This window comes from Momordica charantia, assembly GCF_013281855.1.
Source record: "Momordica charantia cultivar OHB3-1 chromosome 8 unlocalized genomic scaffold, Mcharantia_2.0 BLBB01000008.1, whole genome shotgun sequence".
Taxonomy (NCBI): Eukaryota; Viridiplantae; Streptophyta; class Magnoliopsida; order Cucurbitales; family Cucurbitaceae; genus Momordica; species Momordica charantia.
In genome coordinates this window covers 9,299,088-9,321,516 of record NW_028275166.1, presented here as the reverse complement: position 1 = coordinate 9,321,516, position 22,429 = coordinate 9,299,088, and the positions used below count along the sequence as shown (strand labels likewise).

Sequence of the window (22,429 nt, the reverse complement as noted above, 5' to 3'; positions counted from 1 at the left end):
ATTTCTTAAGCTTTTAATATTGTGTTTAATAGGTTTTTAAACTTTACGATGAATCCGATAGATTCTTAAACTATCAATTTTGTGTCTAATAGATTTCTGACTTATAAGACTGACTCTATTGGAGGTAAAATTAGAAGGTCGGGACCAATTGAACACAAAGTATAATATAATTTTGTATCTTATATGTCTCAAAATTTAAAAAAATGTCTAATAAGTCAGGACCTATTGAAAACAAAATTGAAAGTCGAGGGACCTATTATATATTTTTTAAAGTTTATGGACCTATCATACACAACACTGAAAGTTTAGGGACGTATAAGATACTTCTTTTCAAAAGTTAGGGTTCCATTAAACCTAATTTTGAAAGTTTAAGTACCAAATTGTAATTTAACCAAAGTCAAAATACTAAAATATGTAACCATATCATTCTTAAATTGATCATATATATTTGATATCTGATTTCTGAACCAAAAATTATTTTCTAAAATTATCTGAATGAAGTTTTGACGCAAATAAAAAGGATTGTGGAATAAGTAATAAAGCTAATTCTGTTTGATGGTGGGTTTGGCGATGTTTACACTTCTTGCTTTCAATTTTTTTTAGAAATATGCGTCTACTACTATTATTTATTTTTCATTTTAAATAATGTTACTGATTATATTGTGTACAAATTTTGGAGGGAAAAAAAATCTTAATTTTTGGTTAATTGATTTAACAATCTACCGCATTCCTTATCGATTTGATATTAATTATCATTCATTGGACTTTGGACAAAATTAAGGTGCGTGTTAAGAGTATCTAAAGTTAAAGGCTAAACTACAAAAACTATTTCTAAATTTATTTTTTCGTTTGTTTTAAAAATACCCACATCATTTGAAAAGTTTCAATACTATTCTTGACCTTTCATAAAACATCCGTTCGTATTTTTAACAAAAAGAGTTATCGTTGAAGAATATGGAATGAATGACAATTAATGTGGAAACTTGTCTAGATTAAGTCTGAAAAAAGAGGAAACGTGGAAGAAACTATATTGCTTTCAAGAGGAGATTAGAGTAAAATTAAGTAAACAATAGAGAAGCGCGCAAAACTCAATTGACAATGTCGAAGAAGTCTTTTTGGACAAAATTGAGTTCTATATGATATGTCAACTTCTATATTAATTGCAACATCATTCCAGATTATGTCACATCAACTTTTCGTTTAAAATATGAAGATATATGTTTGCTCAAAAAATATTTTTGAAACTTTTATGAAAGGTTAAGGATAGTATTGGAACTTTTGAAAGAATAGAGATATTTTTAGTACATGAGTATATTTTGTTATTTAGCCAAAATTAAATTTACCGTAACTCATCATTCATTTGTAATTTAACAATCATTGATCCGAGTAACGCTAGGAATTTGAAGGATGTCTCAAGGTACATCTTTTTCTAGTTTGTTTGGCATGTTTGAGTAGATCTACTTGATCAAATCTATCTTGAACTCTTCTGTGAGAGTTCAATCTCCTACTGCAACTGCTCTATTTAGATATAATTAAGTTGATGGTAGGTCTTTAAATTTTAATAGTATAGTAAAGTGGTTGATACCGCCAATCTGAACATATATAATACAATTAATTTTTTTTGGAAAACTATATAATTCAATTAGTCAAGATATATATATCATAACTAGGACTTTCATTTCTTCGCTTCTTCTTTCATCCCTTTTGGATTCCTCCTGCGCGTCCCCCACCTCGAGTTCGCCTTCATCTTCTTCGGTTCTTCTCGCATTTGCACCACATCTCTGACTCCATCTGCCTTAATATATTCTATTGTTCATCCTTCATTTAAACGGAAATTCCACCGACCAAACGACCCTGATCGGTCAGCGTAACCAAGAAAAAAATGGTTGGTCTCGACACACCGACCGACCAATGATCGTATAAGTTTGATCCTTGAATTTTTATGGCTCTACTTAATTAGTCATTATATTTTAAAATTATTTTAATAAATCCTAAAACTTTCAAGTTGTGTTTATTTCGACACGTACTTTAAAAATTAAGGTTATAACGACTCCCTAAAATTTCAATTTTGTGTTTAAATAGATCTCATATTGTGAAGGTTATAAAACTATTACACATAAAATTTAAAAGTAAAGTGCATGGACCAAACCTATAATTTAACCTTGAGATCAAAGTTTAAATTTCCATACTCCACATTTGTTGTACTAAAAGGAATTTACCTAAAATATTTATGGTTTAAATAATATTTTGGTTCCGTACCTTCAAAGTTCATTTTTGTTTCTGTAGAACGTTCATTTTGGTCGTATACTTTCATTTTTTTTTGTTTATTTTAGTTCGTGTACTTTTGAAATATGTTGTTTTGTTTCGTATACTTTTAAAGTGAGACTATTTTGATCCATTTATTTTCATTTTTATATCTTATTTCTTTCCATAAATAATTTAATATGACAATTTACTCACTAAATTTATTTACGTGTCCATAAATAAATTTGTATTAAAGTGTTTTTATTGTGTATAAAAAACTAAAAGGATCCATTTACATAAATCAAAGCGGGAGTTTTGAAAGTACACTGAAATGAATAAAAATAGATAGCAGAAGAATCAAAATAAATAATTTGAAAGTATATTAAAAGAACAAAAGTCTAAAATAACCAATTTCTCTTTTTAACCTTTTTTTAATTTCATTTTCGCTATTTAACTTCTTTTTATTTTCAATTTTTACTCCCCCGACCTTTTTTAACTTTTTTTTTCTTCCATTTCTCTTTTAACCTTTTTTTAATTTAATTTTCTCTTTTAATTTTTTAATTTTTGCTTTTAATTTAATTTAATTTTTTCTTTTAACTTCTTTTTATTTGTACGTTAGGTATATGTGATTCTTTTATATAAATTGTTGTAATGTTTAACATGATCTAAGCTTTATTAAAAAAATATGTTCCAGACGAATGTATACTTTTACTTATAATAAAATAAATTATATTTTATAGGTAAAAATAAATAAAAACTATATAGAAAGTAAAAAATAAAATAAATACTAATAAAATAAATAATATTTTATACGTAAAATAAATAAAAAAATTACATAAGTAAATATATAAATATTTTAAATGAAAATCGCGTACATTGTATGCGACTTTCCATAAATAAAAATTGCGTAACACGACTTGTATAAATGGAAAGTCGCGTACAACGTACACGATTTCCTTGCTTTCTCATCCTTCAAGGTCCATCTCATGTTGACACTGATTTTTGACTTTGACTAGTACCTAACCTATTTTTGTCAATAATTTAAATATAATTAAGTAATTTTTTATTACTTTTAAATCTACATTTAATTGATTTTTTAAATTACATTATTCTTAGACTTTCTCGTAAATGATAGTGATGCACATTTTAATCAGACTTGTTAAGTTTTATCTCATCAGAATCCACTTCTAAAAGGAGTGTATGGTTGTGAAACTTAGTCAGAAATTTATTTATTTTTCATGGAAAAGCATAAAAAATAAAATAAAAATTAACAAATCACGTTCTATAAAAATCCAAAAATATCTTTAAGTGGGAAAAAGTTAATAAAAAGTTATATCATATTGTCACATTCCTCTCAACTTGTAAAAGAGGAATTATCCTTTGCAAAAGCTTCTACATATCCATCCACAATATTCCAACTGGATGGACGGTCGTGATCCATCCAAATATTCGATTCAGTCATGTTTACTTACAGGGGATGAGAATCAAATTTATCGGGTTATAGGAAAGAAATCAAATTGTGGACCCACCTCAAATTTGAGAATCTCGGGACAATCCCATTCCTCTCTTGCACTCTAATTCATCCAAATCACATTTTTTATTCCGTGGATCCCACGTATCTATTAGAGTTACTTTACCACTTTTACCCTTTCTCTCTCTTTATCAATGAGACCCACAACTTTTTAATTTATTTCTTTTTCATTTCTACTACTAATATTTTTTCTTGTAACAAAAATTTATACAACTTTTATCGGTCAGTATGATTTAGACATGATTTAGACATGAATGTTGTATACAAATGTATTAGACACATCATTTTTTAAAGTTATCAAACACAGTTATAAAAGTTTATGATTAAACTTGCAACTTCACATAATATTCTTTTATCATTTTCCATATATTTTATCTTATATAAATTAAGTAATTATTTCAGTTTTAAACAAATTAAGTGTTATCTTGAGGTAAAATTGTACCTTTTGATCTATGAAATTTAAGTTAGAAATTTTTACATAATTCTACCTTTATCATTTTATATCACTCAGACATCTATCATTAATATATTTCATAAATTTTGATATTATCAATAATATAACCTATCACTGATATCTAAAGATATCTACCATATGTATATATAATATTAAGATATCTATCACTAAATAGAGATATAGTCTATCAATGATATATGTTTTAAAACTATTTTAATTTTTTCTTCAGTGAATTTGGGTTGTTTTTTCCACTGCCTCTGTAAATCCAAAATATTATTGCTAAATTTGCAATTAATTTATTTTATTTTGCTATACATGCAAGTATAACAAAACAACCTTCATATTTAGACCACCAAAAATATAACACATCAAAAAATTCTAAAAATTCTAAAAGATCTCCTACTAACCTTTGCACATAACAATATTATCCAACTTTACTCCATTCCAAAGTTATTTATTTTAACTGGTTTACAGATAAAGTTTGTTGGGACACTCTTTTTAAAATTTATAGATTTATTAAACATAATTTAAAAAATTTATACCATATTAGATACTTTTTAAAGTTGAAAAATCATATTAGACTTATTTTTTAAAAGTTGAGAGACCAAAAGGTAAGGTAGCCAATTACCGCTGAGCTATGTTCGCTTTGGCTACAGATACACGAATCTAATTACTCGACTATAGATAAAATAGTTCGCTCTGGATTGAGTTGAACATCGAAGCATCATCTCTTTATTTTTATTTTTATTTTTATTTTTTGGCAGAACTCTCTTGCAATTACTCCAAGGTTACCACTCATGAAACAAAAATAATTTTTTTTTTTTTTGAAAAATGATCCGAATCGGTTTTCAACATAATATAAAACCGACTAAACCCGGTCGGGTTGTTTGGCGAGTTTTTGAAACTAAGTTTACGAGCAACCAAAAAATCAAAATCACTCTCTTTCGCCGCTCTCCCGATCGCAGTGTGTGGACATTGATTTGATTCAACTTAATCTTCCCTCTCTGCTTAAGCGATCAGAACGAAGCTTTCGCATAAGGTACTCCACTGATATGTATATATTTTGATTTTGCAGTGATTCCATGGATAATATAATGTTTTTGTTAATTTTATTTGCATTCGGGATTCGTTAGTGTATGACTTTAGATTGTAAGTTGAACTACTTAGGAGATGGAGAATGAAATCTGTCCAAGGAATTTCGTACGGCTATCGGAATTTTGCTTCGAGAAATTGAGGTTTTTCCTCCTTCCTTATTGAGTATTATTCATTGATGAGAAAAATTGATAAATTTTCTTGCCTTCTTAATATTTTGTTTGAATACAAGTTCTTTGTCTGTGGGCTGCATAAATGACAATGATTTAGCTCTGTGAAAATTAAGGACAATTCTCTGCTTCACTATGGTCTGCAAAACTGCGAACCGACCTATGACCGTATAGCACTGCCAAATCGACGACCAACCTGATTGAGCTGAGGTTCGGTCGAAGCTTGGTCATGTTCGACTTTGCCCATCACCAATGGTCAGTTCAGTTTGTTATATTAACTTTTTTTCTTGGTTCAGTTTGTTTGGAAAATTGATCTGAACTGTCCTATTTACACCCTTAGTAAAATTTGAACTAGAATAGGAAGCTTAGTAATGAGATGCCTTTGAATTTTGGATGGTCGGGAGTGAGATGCATGTCTTTGGACAGTCAAGATTATCTTGAGAAGCAGTTTGCAAGAAGATTAAATTTCTAAGAGGTTATTTGTTCTAAGAAAAACTAAGTGATGGAGAAGATCGGGGGGTATGGTTATTGTGTCCTTAATCAATGTTAAGGAAATTACTTGAGGTGAATCAACTTTTGAGAAGGATTTGATAAAAGTGATATGGAGAAGTAAGATTCCTTAGGAGATTATAAGTAATCCTGACAGGATCGCAATAGAGGTGTCCAAATTGGATGTTATTTCCAAATTGGCGTGCTTTGCAAAGAAAATGGGACAATAAACAACATCTGCTGTTCTTACCAATTTAGCAGAAGATACTGGATTGATTTTTTTGAACAAAAGATAGAAAAATGTTCAAAGGTACAAACTACCGAGGGTGTGAAAAGAAAAAAAAACTTTCGAATAAACAACAAATATGCAATTATTACAAGAGACTAAAAATAAAACGTTGAAGAAATCCTTCCTTCGAAGTTCAAAAAGTTACACTAAGAATCGTTTGGACATAACAGTTATTATCTTTTGGAGACATGGTTTCACAGAAAATTGTAGATTTTATGGTTTAGTTTGACAGGAGAGGTTTTGTCGGAGACGGAGTTATAGCTGGAAAGAAAGTGAAACCTTTTTTTCTTTTTCTTTTTTTGTTTCCTTTCTCTCTTGTGAAAAGTTGAGAATTTTGAGGAGGTGGTAGAGAGCAAGATTCAATGTGGCAAATTGGTGCTCTGTAGAAAAAGAAATCTATAATTTCACATCTTTTTCTATTAATCTAAATTGAGCAGTTTTTTTTAAGCTTCATAGAATGTTTTAGGATTTTGATCTTACACATGGAGTATAGGTTTCAGGAAGGCTAAAGGTTTTGTTGTCACTAAATCATACTTGAGAATTTGCTTTTGCCAGATTTTCTCTACTTAACCGTCTCATAATGTTTATTCCATCAGCAGCTTTATAAAATTCATGAACTTTTTGTTCGTTTCACAGATATGCCATTCTTTGGAATTGTTGTTGACTCTTTAGATTCCTATAATGTAATTATAGATACCTTGTAGCTGAAAGATATTACTTCAATTGTGCTCATTCGATTATTTGGCATCTACTTTTTAGTGTAATTGCTGTGTTAATTTTGAAACTGCGATCTTCCTGAAGCTGTGAAACCCATATTTTCTTAGTCTTATTATCCCTAATAACATTTAAACGTCTTCCCAATCCCGGTATGTGCACCCAGAAACGTTTACAGGAGAACTTGTTAATGGAATTATGTACCTGCGTAGATCACATTGAAGCTTACAAAAACTTCTTTTTTTCCCGCAAACCTTCCATTAGTACAATTGATTGCACAGGGTATACTAAATCCTTTGAGGATAATCTAGATTTCTATTCATTTATCACATTCATCGCTGATAATTTTATTTAACAAACATGGTTTGTGATAGAAACTCTCTTCTATTATTATTTTTTCTTTGCAGATGTTGCGCTTGAAGGATCTCCAGGATTTTGTTCATAATAATTTCTCGTATTGGTGTTATATAGCTCTGCATCATTTCCAGGTCTGAACTAAAATCTCAGATTACCTGCAAACTTTAGTGCAGTAGCCGAATACATTTCGAATTATTTTTTGGTGAGTGAGAGACTGAGCTGATCCTTTGAGCTGACAAAAAATGATAGAAATATTCAGTTACACAGCATGCAGACAATTGTCTCAGATGATATTTGCAATCATCTTGTTTCACATCTCTGAATATATCTTGGCAGTTGGAATTCATGGGAGGTCAAATGTTACTCTAAATTCCCTTCTGATAAGCAAAAACTATCTCTTGGCAATGGTCTTGTCTTTCTTAGAGTACTTTCTTGAAACTTTGTTGTGTCCCAGTCTTAAGGAATACTGGTGGATTAGTCAGGCAGGCCTTGCAATGGTCGTAATCGGAGAAACTGTACGTAAACTGGCAATTATAACTGCGGGTCGATCATTTACACATCTGATCAAGATCTATCATGAGGATCATCACAAGCTAGTTACTCATGGAGTCTATAGATTTGTTCGTCATCCTGGATACAGCGGTTTCCTCGTGTGGGCGATTGGCACCCAAATCATGCTCTGTAATCCCATCTCCACCATTGCATTTGCAGTTGTGGTTTGGCACTTCTTTGCCAAACGAATTCCGTATGAAGAGTACTTCTTGAGACAGTTTTTTGGGGACGAGTACAAGGAGTATGCGAATCGAGTACCCTCTGGAGTGCCATTCGTGAAATGAAGGCCGAAGATCTGGAGTTGGATTCATCAAGATATTTTTCATGGGTTCTTTGCTCTTTTGAGGTATTTGGAACCTTTAACTGGGAGTAGTTTTGTGGTGTATATTAAAGCTTCTAATTGATGATTTTTGGATGAGGATTCTTTTAATGTAATATTCTTTGTATATGAAGTGAGGAATTGTTGAGCAAGATTTTACCAATGCACAAGTTTGCTAAACTCAGACTTAAACCTTCCACTTAAATCTCAAAGCTTCTTAAATACGTTCTTACAAAGTAATAAATTGATTCTTTTATTTTTTTTTATCACAATTTCAAGATATTACATTCAATAAAATATTAAAAAGGTCGTAACTTTGTGTTTAGATAGCTTCCATTGTACTTGGGGATGTTTTGTAATGCAATTTTTCGAACTCTCTAATTTACTTAGTAATATTTTTGTTTCTCGTTTTTTAATTTTTAATAAATAAAAGGAAAATATTAAGTCTGGACTTAATTTTTGATAGTTAAGAAAGAGAAATACAAAAGTTGTTTTTTTTTTTGTTTTTTTGTTTTTTTTAATGAGTTGCCAACTTTTAATACTTTCTAAGTACTACTCTTAATACTTAGTAAGTATTTTCCTAAATAAAAATAGAATTGAGTTGGGTAAGCTTTTCTTACTCCTGTTCTTTTTTCTTTGATTAAAAAAGGAAAAAACATATTTTAATAATAATGCTTTGTTTCACCGCTTCTAAAATTTTATGGATGAAAATTACTTTTTTTTTTTAAATTAAATATTCAAATTATGTATGATATATTTATTTTTAATATTTATTATACATTTTACAGGTCAATAATGATAAAATAATATTTTTTAATTATATTTTAGAAAACACTAGAAATTGGAAATGAAAATAAGAAACTTAATTTTGTTTCTATAATTTTGGACGCTTCTAAAAATGAAAAATGAGAAAAAAAATAGTTATTAGACGCTTATGTTTTTAAGAAATAAAAACGATCTCTCATTATAGATGAATATCAAAATTGGCCGATGATAATACGTAATTCTTAGAAAATCTAGAAATAGGGAAATATTTTCAGAAATTAAAAGCTGAGTCATTCATTACCAAAAATGGCAAAAATTTAGAAGAGAAAACATTGTCATTCAAGAGCATAATACTTGAAACTTTTACCAATTTGTCACTAATTTTTTCCTCCTCTAAATTTCTATCCATTCAATTAGGTAAGTTTATGGTAAAGTCAATTTTAACATTAATCAACATGGCGGGACTAAATTTTAAAAAATATTTAAATATTAGGGATTAATCCACTAAATTTCCACTTATTTTCCTTTTCTTAGAAAATGATTTTAAAAAATATTGTAAGATATAGAAACTCGGAACCATATAAGCTAACTCATATACTCAAAAATATTTCTTTTCGAAAACTTTTAAATGTTAAATAGTAAAGTTTGTTAATCAAATTTGTAAATGTAACATATCTATTTGATAAATATATACATTTCATTAATATTTTCACAATATATTGAAAACATCAATTGCCATCCTGGATATTATTATTATTATTATTATTATTTTATAAACTCTAACATGGAAATTGAACCATTTAATCAAGAAGATATGGACGTATATAATTTTTTTTCATATCCCATGGCATTGTTTTTTATTTTTTATTTATTTATAGTACAACAAGTGGGTCGAGAGATTTGAACTCATTACTACTGAATTAGAGTACAACAAATGGATGTGGAGAATTCAAACTCTTGACCTCTTAATTAAAGGTAATTACCAATTATCGCTGAGCTGACTCGTGTTGGCGAGCCTTTTTCACATTCTACCCATGAGTAATTAAATAATTTATATTGTAATGAAAATAAATAATTTATATTGTAATTTTTTTTTCAGTACAATATTGTAATGAGTAATGAAGACACCTTTACACACATCCTACATAAATATAAACTTCTTCATATTTACACACCCATGTAAACTATTAATAATCACACTGGGACACCCATGTAAATATATATTTATCTTGATATAAATAATTTTTTATTTTTAAAAATGTTAAATCTAAAGTGATTTATTTTTTCTAATATATTTAAGATATAAACATTAAATATTATTGTAATATATAATAATATATATTATTAAAATGAATTGTGTTATTCAAGTACAAATAATTTCTTAACTTATATTTTTACAAATTAAGTATAAGTATTTATTCTCTTCAAATAAAAAACGATAAATCAAATTATATAAATTAAAATGGTAAGCTATTTAATTTAATTATTCATACTAACATTTAAGAATAATAACTATCAAATTGTAACAAAAAAATCACTTATTACTTTATTGATAATTTATTTTCTTGTAAATATAAATGTTTATAATTAAATTTAATAAATACTCATTTTTAATAAAATTAATATATGATAAAATAAAATAGAGATATCACGTGTTTAAATAAAATAGGTTAAATTACAAGTTTCGTCCATAGACTTTAAGGATTGTGTTTCATAGGTCCTTGGAGTTTAAAAGTGTTTAATAGATCCCAAACTTTTAATCTTGTGTCTAATATATCTTTGAACTTTAACATGTCCAATAGTGATTATTTAATTTTCAATTTTGTGGCTAATAATTCTCCGACTTATTTGACATTTTAAAAATTTCATGGGTTTGAGTTTTGTGTCTAATATAGAACTCTCATCTTCCAGTTTTATGTCTAGATCCATGAATTTTTAAAAATATCTAAATCACGGATGTCTTACCTACAAAATTGAAAGTTTAAAAATCAAGACACTTCTGTAAAGTTCATAAATCTATTAGATATAAAATTGAAAATTCAATGACGTATTGTAGACATTTTTGAAAGTTTAGACTACATATTTGAAACAACTATGCAATTTCATGAACTAAACTTGTATCTCGACGAACAAAATAAACACCATATGATTATTTCAAATGTTACTATATAATATAATATTAATTTTAAAAAGTAAACTCTATATTATTATCAATTTTGTATTTAGATACGGATGCATAATGGATATTGAAATTAATAACTCGGGCTCTTTTCTTTTTTCAAGCTTTATTTTATCCCAAGGAGATTTGGTTGGGGGATGATTGTTCATTGTTGAATAAGATGGGCAATTAAGTGATTGTCTATCTGAATAAGAAAAGAAAAATAAAAGAAGATTTAGCTAAAATCAAAATGGTTTATAAAATAGTGTTAAGATGTGATAGAATTTCTTATACATATAGAACTGACAAGGACTAAATGTGTTTATAAAAATTACAAATACTATTTTTCATAGTACAAATTTAAATTATTAATCTACTAAAGTCAAGGACTAAATTGTTACCAATTTGAGAAGTACATGAACAAAATCGTCACAGACTAAAGTCTAGAAATCACTAAATGATTATTTAATGATAAGGGCCAAAAATGGTTTTTATCCTAAAAATTAAATATATTTCACATAAATATATTTGAAGTTTCAATTTTTCTTTTTAAAGAACTTATACTTTTCTAACACAAAGTTGTGGATCCGCCTAGGGAGGAAGCACCGAAAAATTGAATTTAATTATTGCAATTGCAAACTATATATATTGTCATCGGAATTAAAACCTAAAATTGAAAGGGAATAGCGATAAAATAATACTACAAAGATTTACAATAGACATAGACTATCTATAATTAATTTTGAAATAAAACTGCCTTATAAAAAGTAGGTGGGGTTGGGAAGTGAGAAATTAATGAAAGGTGTGGCCAAATTCTGCACTGCTGTTCCACTTTATGAGGCTATAAGTAGAGCTAGGGAGGCTTGCAAATACACACCCACAATATTTACTCTCCTAGCTAGCAAACCCAGCAAGAATGAAGAAACTTTCTATCACAGGCCTTCGGCTTTGGCTTTTGGTGGTGGCGATCGCGGCGCTTCTCATCGGAGCTCGTGTGACGGAGGCGGTGACTTGCAGCCCTACGGAGCTGAGCCCGTGTGTCACTGCAATCCTATCGGGGATGCCACCCTCGTCCGCTTGCTGCAGTAAGTTGAGGGAGCAAAAGCCATGCCTTTGTGGGTACCTAAGGAATCCAAACTTGAAGCCTTACGTGCAATCTCCCAACGCCAAAAAGGTTGCTTCTGCCTGTGGTGTTGCCTTCCCCAGCTGCTAGGACTCCCCATGCCCTTAATTTAATTTCTTATGGAAATTAAGTTGGTATCTATTACAAAATCCAAAACTACTGTGAAATAAATTTTCTTTGTCTTTGCCGACACGAGCATAACTCAATGGTAATTGACATATACTTGTCGGAGAAAAAAAACTTTTTATGTGTCTTTTTGATATGGAATGATGAGATTGTTATCAAGAAAATATGGAATATTAAGACGATTATTGGCTCTTTCAATTCCATCCGTCTATTTTGTCATATTAGTAGAAGTTTGAATTTTATTCCATTGAACTCCAAAAAAGTGGTTGAACTTTGAATATTTTTTATTCTTTTTGGAAGGATTTTGGCTTCGGGCATTTCTTTGATTTTAAGTATTTTGTTAATTGAGTTTTGTATGATTTATTGGTTGGAGGCATTAATCATACTATATATTTTTTTTATAAAAAATTAGAATTTAATGGATGAAATTGAAAGTTTAAGATTAAAATTGACTCACCCATATTTAAATTTAGGGATATAAATGGTTGTTTGCCATTTTTATTAACCTAAAATTAGTAAGGTCTCGTTTAATAATTATATTATTTTTGAAAATTAAGCTTATAAACACTAATTCCACACACATATCTTTCGTTAGTTTTTTTCAAAAAAGAAAAACAATTTTTTTAAAACTACTTTTCTTAATTTTCAAAAATTTGATTAGATTATAAAAATATCTTAAAAGTATAAATAGTGTTATAAACTTAATTTTTTAAAATAAAAAATAAAAAATAAAAAAGTTATCAATGTTATTGTAACTTCATAAATAGGGAATTGAGAGTACGGAATAGTAGACTTGACTAGGATATTGGTTGTTGGACAGCTGGTTGAGAATGACAATTGATTAATTCGGAATAATTTTCATTAAATGAAATTTCTATTAATACATAAAAATCCTAAATAGTTTGAGATGAATTAATTCATTTATGGTATAGATGAATTTTTTAAATGTTGAACCCAAGACCCAACCCAACCCTTACGATTTAGGTTGGATTCATTGGATTATCGAGTCTTTTAAATACTCCTAATGAGCTCCACTTGTATATGAATCGTTAGAAGACATTTTTGATGTATGGTATTACCTTCATTACTTGCTATCCCTACCCACTGCTTGTGCTGCACAATAGGGTGTGTTGCGTAGCTTCTATACGTCACCGCCAATTCATGGCGTTGCTCCCTCCACTGGTCGTGGGTCTCACTGTCATGTGTTGCTCCGCCCACTTCCACATAGTAACCCAACTTATTCAAATTCTTTAATTGATATGGATCCACTATATTCCAACCACGCGTCTCTCCTTGGATGTAAAAGTCAATATGCACATAAATTATGGGTCCCACTACTTTCTTTATCAATGCGAAATTACGAATATTCTGTCTAAATTGCCGTTTAACTCCAAAATTTTCAGGGGCAGGGCAGTCACGTAAATAGTAAAATAAAATAAAATATGTATTTCTAAATATAGTTTAAAATTTTACATGAATAGAATAATTTAACTGGAATAAAAAAAAAGGAAAAACTATCACATGAAAAGGAAAAAAGGTCCAAATTTGTAACATTTTTAAAAAAAGTAAAACTATTTTTGGTTTTCTAATGTTTATTATAAGGCAAGATAATTTCCTAAAAGCAGAACCCAGATTAATTCATCCTTTAGTTTTCAATTTCCTTTTTTTTTTTAAAAATAAACTTAGTTTATTAAAGGAAATTGTCGTGGATAAGTTAATTTTACTATCTTTACTCCTAAAATTTGCCTTAAAACTAAAAAATAATTTTTTTGATTACTAAATAAAAAAATTAGTTTTAAAGTAAACATAATAAGAAAGAAATTAAAGTTAAGCAAGCCTAATTTTAAAAATTAAAGTGATAGGTGGGTAATTCTCAATTTTGTTCTCAATCTTTAAAAATCCTTAAATTTTATTTTTAATATATTAAAAATTTTCAATTAAAACATTTTGAAAAAAAAATTAATGTGTCATTAAATTATTATTTTGTTAACATATTTAGGTACGTAGGATTACCATTTAGAAAAAAATAGATAGATTTTTATGACGGTGGATAAAATTTAATTATGTTAGTGGACAAATTTAGATTGATGTGTTAAGTAATATTATACCGGCACATGTTCATATGTTTATAAAATAATAATTTAACCCTAAAAAATTTTTTGTGAACAAATTTTTTATCCATAGACTTGATTGAAAACTTTTAAACATTAAGGTTAAAATTGAGAATTTTTATAGATAAACGATCAAATATTGTAAATTATCTAAAAAATTAAGGACTCTCGGATATAATAAGCAAAAACAAAAGAAATAAATAAACTCATTTCATGATTTTATTATTATTATTATTATTATTTTTTGAGTTCAAAATAAACGAGAGTTCTGTTAAAGTCGAATACCTAAAATTAATATTTACAAAAATTAGAGATCAAAATTAAACTTTGTGGGTAATACATATATCTATACACTAACTTAAATATCTATTTTTTTAAAATTCTAATTAAGTTCTAAAAATTTAGTACTTAATAAATTTATGATTTAAATAAATTATTTTTTTATCATGGTTGTATTTTAATTTATCTATACACTAACTTAAATATCTATTTTTTTTTTAAAATTCTAATTAAGTTCTAAAAATTTAGTACTTAATATATTTATGATTTAAATAAATATTTTTTTTAGCATGGTTGTATTTTAATTTCTGAAATTTAAAGTTAATTTTTAAGTTTGCTATATTTGAGTTCGAATGTCTATTTTATTCCATGAATTTTTATAAAAAAAGAATCATTTTGGATCTCAACCTCATAAATAACGTAGTTTTAATATGTGTATAAACATACTGATGTAGACATATATTGAAGCCTAGGTTGGATGAGACAGTATTGGTAGCTCTATTTTCCTCCTCTCAAAAAGAAAATTGACCATTCCGTAACACAAGCAATGCAATGACATAACTAACAGAAATAGTGATGCTAAGAACTTTATAAACATTTTTCTCGAAACTTATGGGCTAAAGTAGTATAAATGCAACTGGTGAAATTGAAATGAACACAACTCATTTTATATAATTTAATATTTAAAATGAATGGTGGAAATTAACACACAAATATAAATGTTGAACTATATATGATATTTTCTTATGTGACTAAACTATATTATTTGATTATAATTTTTCTAATTAATTTAGTGGAAATAAAAAGTCAATATTGAGATATATCACCCCTACCATTTTTAAGCTTTAAATCTATCCCTTCCAAAACTTGAGCTAAAGCGACGGTTCTCTATCAAGGCGTGGAATTGATTTTTTTTTAATTATTTTTTATCTTGCAACAAAAATGTGGAGTTGAGAAATTGAACATCATCTGACCTCTCGAAGGAGTAAGATGCTTTAACCAATAAACATAGTTCATGTTGACATTAAATTTAATACGCTTCATTTTATTGAATTGAATATTTAAAATTGAAGGGTAAAATTGGCACCAAAAATTTCTACCCTATCTTATCTTTTATGTAATGTCTGACCAATAAAAAGAAATTAAACATGAGGGGAAGAAAGAGAACGAGATACCAAAATTTTTTTCAAACATGTCAAAAATTTAGTAGCTTGTTAAAATCCATTATATTTCATTGTTAAAAGACAAAAGAACCATCTAATTTACACTTGTTATGAATTCTTAACATATGAAGCAAAAATGAAAATGAAAATTTCGATATAACTCTCAATTTTCATATGTTTGGAAAATATTAATGAGACAAACGTTTAAAGTTGGAAAAACATGTACCAATAATGTTGGAGTTGTAAGGTGTGCAAACATCCATAGTATATAAATGAGGACAATTATCTCTATTAGTACGTTACATTTTAGATGAAACTTAGAGCGGACAATATCATACTATTATAACGATATTTTTGAAAAAAGAGGTAAATATTTGAATTCGTTGGATTGGATCAACAACATTATTTTGTTCTCTAATTGAAGATACATCATTTTGCTTATGATCAGTCGTTGAATTTTGAAGGTCACGACGCTTGTAAAAACAAAAGCTTCAAAGTTAGATTGAGTTGATTCAAACTACTCTTAAAATTATGATTTTTTTTTCAGGGGTTTGAGGTATTTATATTAGTTGAATTAATTTTAGAAAGATCATGACTCTCTACTTGTTGATTGTTGAATATGCTTTTGCGGTACTATTGATTTGTAGTAAATAATATTTTACTTGGATTGGATATGGTCCAGAAGTTACAAAACGTAATTTAATTTTTCTAATAAAAAAATAATATTAGTTTAATATTAATTTCTACTCGATTTTTTTTCAAGGATTTACAAATATCGATTGGTATAAAAATTGTTGAGAATAGCATTATGATATTTGGAAAATATAAAAACCTTAAAAAAATATTTGACAATAATTAATTATTCACAACTAATTGTATTGTTGAGAATAGCATTATGATATTTGGAAAATATAAAAACCTTAAAAAAAAATATTTGACAATAATTAATTATTCACAACTAATTTGACAATTATCGAAGACCTGTAACCCTTGAAAAATATTAATTTTTGAAAGTTAATTTAAGCTTTGAAAAATATTAATTTTTGAAGGTGAACGGTAACCTTGAAAAATATTAAATTTTTTTTTTGGCATACGAGACCTATTTCGACATTTTTTTTGAAAATCTAAGTTTTGTAATCTTTGGTTACATTAAATTGGTGCAAAATTATGTATTCGCCTTGATTACTACTTTTGTTTTAATGAATTTCTCCCTCTTTTCTTGTTCTTCTCAGACTTCCCTCTCTCCCAAAACTTTTCTTTTCTTCTTTCTCTTCTTCTCTCTCTTCCCTCTAAGACCCCTCTCTCTCCTCCAATTTTTTCTCTCTTCACTACTAGTGTTCTTTTCCTTCTAATCTTATATCTCTTCTCTCTCCATCTCAAATATATTACTACTTCAAAAACTTGAACGATTTGAGATCTCCTCCCTTCCAATAAGAGATTTTCAAATTCTTCCCAAGAAAATTGTTCTGCACAAAGAAAAAAAGTAGAAATTTAAGTAAAATTGGAGTGAAAATAGTTTTAAACCCTCGTTCAAAATCGCTCTTGGGTGCTCGCTCCCATCGGAGGAAGATCGTGAATGGCAGTTTAAAAAGAAAAAAAAAGAAAAGAAAAGAACAAGAAGGGACACTGACGGAAGAAGATGAGGAGAGAAAGGGATAGGTGTTCAAGGGTTGGGTTGGGTCCGGGTTAGGAGGAGTTTTGGGACCAATCTAGGAACCGTCAGCTTAGAATTGAATGGTTGACCCAACCCAATATTTTCGGGTGGGTCGGTTTGGATAGTCGGATTGTGTGTGTGTTCTTTTTTTAATCTACCGTGGCGACGGGGAGTTAGGATTAAAATTAAATGGATGAATGAGATTATTATACAAAATAGAAGAAGATAATATGAAGACCTTAAACGAAGGACTATGATTAAAAATAAATGTACGGTTGACGCATTGAAGATAGAGGGATATATATATGCATATATATATAATTAAAAAAATACATATATATGCATAAATTTGGGTTGGGTTGGGTTGATCCAATTTTTTTTATGGTTTGGATTGGGTTCGTCGGGTTTTTTGAATACCCTAGAAAGGGATAGCAAATTTAGGTGTTTTTTCGTGAATAAAGAAGAGAGAAAAAGTGAGTTTTTTGAGTTTTTTTTTTTATTGTGAATGAAGAAGAGAGAGAAAGTAAGTTTTGTTTTTTAGAACTTCTTCTTAGTAACGTAAATAAAAAACAAAAATAAGGTAGGTTTGAAACTATTTGCAAATGTAGGGTAGCTAAATTAAAACACAATATACTGCAGTTGGGTTTTTATGTGAAAACTTGATTCAAAACACAAAAATCTGGGAGGGCACTAGTAAACCAATTTCTCCCAATTTTGAGAGGAGACAAGGCGCCACTACACCTACAGTTCACATAGACATTGCATCAAGTAGCTATCACCTATTGAGGTAACACACTTTTTGTTTCGCTCTCTAATCTACATATTTGTTTCTTTCTCAATTAATAATTTTTTTAAATAAAAATATTTTTAAAAATATACTGCTCTCTCATTCTCTCTCTCCCTTCTCTCTCCCTCTCTTTCTTGCTTCTTTTTCTCTCTCTAAGCCCAGCCTATTGCGAAATTTGGCAGCAGTAAGACGATCTGCACATTTGTTATAATGTGATGTGCTCCAATGTTAAGAAAAAGTAACCCATCTCTGAAGCTTTACAGGACCACCTACCACTGATTTTCGGTCGGAGGGGTTTATTGTAAAAAATTACGCGATGTAGGCCCCCCGAAGAAGGAGACACCTACATCATTAAAGAAGAAAAAATTTTGGGAGAGAATAGGAGAGGAAGAACCATGGCTGCGGAAGAGAAAAGAAAAGAGAGAAGAATGAAAAAGAGAAAAAAGAAGGAACAAAAAATAAAAAATAAAGAAAGAATGGGTTAATGGAAAAATAGAGATAAAAGAAAAACATATTTTCCGGAAAAAAGAGCTGGGAGAGGACGAGATAGAGAGGGGAAAGATGAAAAAATAATGGAAGGAAAATGAGGAAGAAAGAGAAATAACACAAAATAACATAAGCAAGAGTTTAAAAAATGAGGATAAAAATAATTTTTCCCCTCTAAAAAGGGTTAGAAAGAAAATTGTGATTGTAGTTTATCAAGATCTTCGACTATAGCTCTGGAAAGATAATACACCGGACCCTCCCCCAACCTATAGAACGCTGCAAAAGATGACAAAAGCGAGGCAAAATCCTAACTAAATCGTAACATAAACTAATCATTCCATTCTATCCAATTAAGAATCTAAATTCAGGGCCAAAATTTGATCACATACCTTTGCCAATCTTCTGATCATTTCAAAGAGATTCAAGACCTTGAGCAAACAAAGCAATGAAACTTTCCATCTCGTCTTTCTCCTTAACCAATCCAATCTCTATCCCACCATCGCCATTTCCACTCTCAGTTAGAGAAATCATTGCTGCCAATTGATCAGCCGACACCATCTCCACCTTTGTCGGCTTTCCCCACCCAAAATCTGCACTGTAAACTCCATGTTTGGGCGACCCACCAATTACAATTAGGCCTTTTGGCCAAGCAGAATCACCATTGCTTGAAGAAGCTAAGGCTGAGGCCCAGTACTGTGCCTCTTCTAAACCTCCTCCTTCCAAACTTTTAATGGCCTCAGAGATTGCCTCACCAGCGACAGCCACTCCATTTTCACTCAAAACCTCACTTCTTTCCATTAAAGGGTAGCGAGGAACCAAACAATTACCAAAGTAATTTGAAGGAATTGGTGGCTTCAGACGAGTTCTAACGTCGGCCGGGAACACGAGTATCAACTTTCCATCTTTCAAGCCTTCGGTCTTGGCTGTGCATACGCAGAGGTATGCAGTTGCCGCCACAAACGAAGAGATGTGCTGATTCATCTCTCGCTGCTGCTTCAGAAGCCATTGCTTTAGCTTGTGAATGTTTTGGGGAGTGAGCTCGAGGGTGCATCGGATCAAGGTAGGTGATGTTTTGGGTAACTTAATGCTCAGGCTCCGATTGTTGGGTCCTTCGTTGTTCAGCCATTCGTTTGCGTAAATTTCTGTAAGACCCGTCGGATCCTTGATAACTGAACTGAAATATTTGACAACTGAGATAAATGTAAAAATAGAGACTTTGTAAGAGGTTACGTTCAAACTGGGCACAATCGTTTCCTTTCCGATTAATATTGATATAGTCTTTTGAGTTTAATGATAATTTTAAGTACCTGTCATAGAATGGGATGAGCTCTGTGGCCGTTGGAATAGAGGATTCTCTAACGGCATGAAGAATATCATTGCAAATACGAGTCCATGACTTGACAAACGAAGCTGAAGTTCTTCCATCCGTAACAGCATGGTGGATGGTTATTCCAATGCAAAATCCTCTATTTCGAAACGCGGTGGCTTGGAGAGCCATCACTGCGACACGATCATGAGACATAGACAACTCGGAAACGAGAGGATGATATTCTGTAACTTCGCGAAACCCACTGCCAGAGAGATGGTGAAAGTCGGCGTCGGACTCGGCCACCGTCAGGAGAACACCGTCGCCTTCGACGAACTCGACGGTGGGGACGGCGGAGTGCTGGGGCCAAAGGAGGTTTCCGACGAGGGGGAGATAGCGGCGGAGAGCGAGAGAGAGGGAGGTTTTGAGGTTTGGGAGAATGGCGTCAAGAAATGAGACGTGAGTATCAGAAGATGGTAATTGGTAGAAGAAAAGCTGTTGAATTGGTTGGTGTTTCAAACGAAGGAGGTCGAAGAAAGTGAGAGGAAGAGAGTTTGGTGCAGCTAAGTCCTCCTCCGGTGAAGGAGATATCTTACACACTTCAATAATCTTCAAACATCGAATGCCATTGCCATCCATGGAAACTGATGTTCTTAATCTTCTAAGTTTTCGAACAATGATCAAATGGACAAAACTTCTCAGCTGACTCCCATAATTTATATATGTTCAAGGTTGTTAAAATGTAATTACTATTGGGATTGGGAGTAGATCCTACAACGAGTACTCTTGAAAGAAGTGCTAATTTAGAGTGTATTTACCAAGGTGAGTTTCGTAGATCCTACAACGAGTACTCTTGAAAGAAGTGCTAATTTAGAGTGTATTTACCAAGGTGAGTTTCGTATATCTTTCAATTATGATATCAAATATTCAACATTTGTATGTATTTATGACTTCAACATTGACATGATGAATAAATTGACATTTTCGTTGTATTGTAAAAAAAATAGACAAAATATAAAAAATATCAATAAAATATCACTAATATATAACTAATATTAATATTAATCATTTTTAATTTATTTAGAAATATAAAAATATTCATTTGTTAATTTAAATATTTTTTACGACTTTTTAATTTCTACAAAAATATATATTGACATGAGAAATTTATCAAATTTCTATAGACATCGACATCTAAAATCTTGTTTTTAATATAATCATTTTTTTTTTGTGGTAAGCATCTACTGCATGCTTGACTACAAGGGTATCAATTTATTTTAAATAATTTTTGATAACCATTTATCTCTCAAAGTGTTTCTTTAAATATGGTGTTTTGAAACTAATCTGATATTTCTTAATGCTTTTATTTATTGCCTAAAGTTGTATAGATTTTTTAAAGCACTTTTACCGATTTAATATCACTTTAGAAATTATACTAAACACTAAACACGCTCTAAAATAGTATTTATTGATAGAAAAAATAAATTTATTTAAAAAGTCACCTTTTTCAAAAGTCATCATAAACATACTATCAATATTGTTTTTCAAGGTGATTTTTTTTTTTTAAAAAAAGGTTCATATTTCTGCATCTCTGCAAGATTGTTCCTTGGAGGCAAGAGGCAAGGAGTAAAGTATTTTTTTTTTTAAAAAAAAGGAAAAAAAAAGACAAAAGAATCAAATCTTCATTTTTTTTTACTAAAAAGAAAAGGACAATTGAGGATGGACAAAACACAACCCCATTTCTGTCTTTTCGCATATTACTTTAGTTTTTTGCGCCTTTTCTTTCTTACTTTTTCTGAGAATCTAATCATAATTTTCCAACTTTCATAAATTTTTTAGGATTGTTGTAAGTAGAACGGGGTTTTAAATTTTTACCAACAAACCTTTCTGTTTAATATCAAAAATCGAAATTTTCATTATAAACTAAAAAACGATAAATTTTCAAAATATATATATATATATATCAATAAAATATTACTAATGTTGATATAATTTTAATAATAAGAATTTTTAATTTATTTAGGAATGTTGAAATGTTTATATATTAATTTAAATAGTTTTATGATTTCTTAAGAAATATCTCATCAAAATCGGTATTTTCATAAAATCGAGATATTGTCATTTTCATCGACATCAATATTTCAAACATGGTGTAGAACAATATTGAGAGAGTGATTGAAGCACAGATTAAAATTCCCAAGGGTGAGTTTAAAGTAGCCTAATTAATGGTTTAATGGAACAATTTAGGTACCTTGAATTT

At 29.6% G+C, this 22,429-nt stretch overlaps 3 protein-coding genes and 1 long non-coding RNA gene across 18 annotated transcripts; 3 read left to right on the top strand and 1 right to left on the bottom strand.

Annotated features, from left to right (window-relative positions):
* Positions 1–5,115: 5,115 nt before the first annotated feature.
* On the top strand, positions 5,116–8,391 carry LOC111016968 (protein-S-isoprenylcysteine O-methyltransferase A). Of its 13 annotated transcripts, none has more exons than XM_022292574.2 (4): positions 5,116–5,268; positions 5,397–5,464; positions 5,608–5,746; positions 7,391–8,391. In XM_022292574.2, the coding sequence occupies exon 4, from the start codon at positions 7,583–7,585 to the stop codon at positions 8,174–8,176; it is 594 nt and encodes a 197-aa protein (XP_022148266.1). In that variant the 5' UTR covers positions 5,116–5,268; positions 5,397–5,464; positions 5,608–5,746; positions 7,391–7,582; the 3' UTR covers positions 8,177–8,391. The 13 variants fall into 13 exon arrangements, with proteins under 13 accessions (XP_022148266.1, XP_022148269.1, XP_022148272.1 ...); XM_022292577.2 differs by having other exon boundaries at positions 5,592–5,746; XM_022292578.2 differs by having other exon boundaries at positions 5,125–5,268; positions 5,363–5,464.
* Positions 8,392–11,996: 3,605 nt separating this feature from the next.
* On the top strand, positions 11,997–12,581 carry LOC111016938 (non-specific lipid-transfer protein 2-like). Its single transcript, XM_022292534.2, has one exon. It carries the CDS (start codon positions 12,051–12,053, stop codon positions 12,345–12,347), a length of 297 nt encoding a protein of 98 aa, XP_022148226.1. The 5' UTR covers positions 11,997–12,050; the 3' UTR covers positions 12,348–12,581.
* Positions 12,582–17,090: 4,509 nt separating this feature from the next.
* Positions 17,091–20,972, bottom strand: LOC111016863 (phenolic glucoside malonyltransferase 2). 3 transcript variants are annotated; one of them, XM_022292415.2, is made up of 3 exons: positions 20,171–20,972; positions 19,253–20,037; positions 17,091–17,402 (listed from the first exon to the last, which is right to left on the bottom strand). In XM_022292415.2, the coding sequence occupies exons 1-2, from the start codon at positions 20,806–20,808 to the stop codon at positions 19,275–19,277; spliced, it is 1,401 nt and encodes a 466-aa protein (XP_022148107.1). In that variant the 5' UTR covers positions 20,809–20,972; the 3' UTR covers positions 17,091–17,402; positions 19,253–19,274. The 3 variants fall into 3 exon arrangements, with proteins under 3 accessions (XP_022148107.1, XP_022148106.1, XP_022148105.1); XM_022292414.2 differs by lacking the exon at positions 17,091–17,402 and adding an exon at positions 19,004–19,139; XM_022292413.2 differs by lacking the exon at positions 17,091–17,402 and having other exon boundaries at positions 19,004–20,037.
* On the top strand, positions 20,865–21,112 carry LOC148209479 (uncharacterized). Its single transcript, XR_015793239.1, has 2 exons — positions 20,865–20,991; positions 21,059–21,112. It is a non-coding gene; the product is annotated as an uncharacterized LOC148209479 (long non-coding RNA).
* Positions 21,113–22,429: the final 1,317 nt, after the last annotated feature.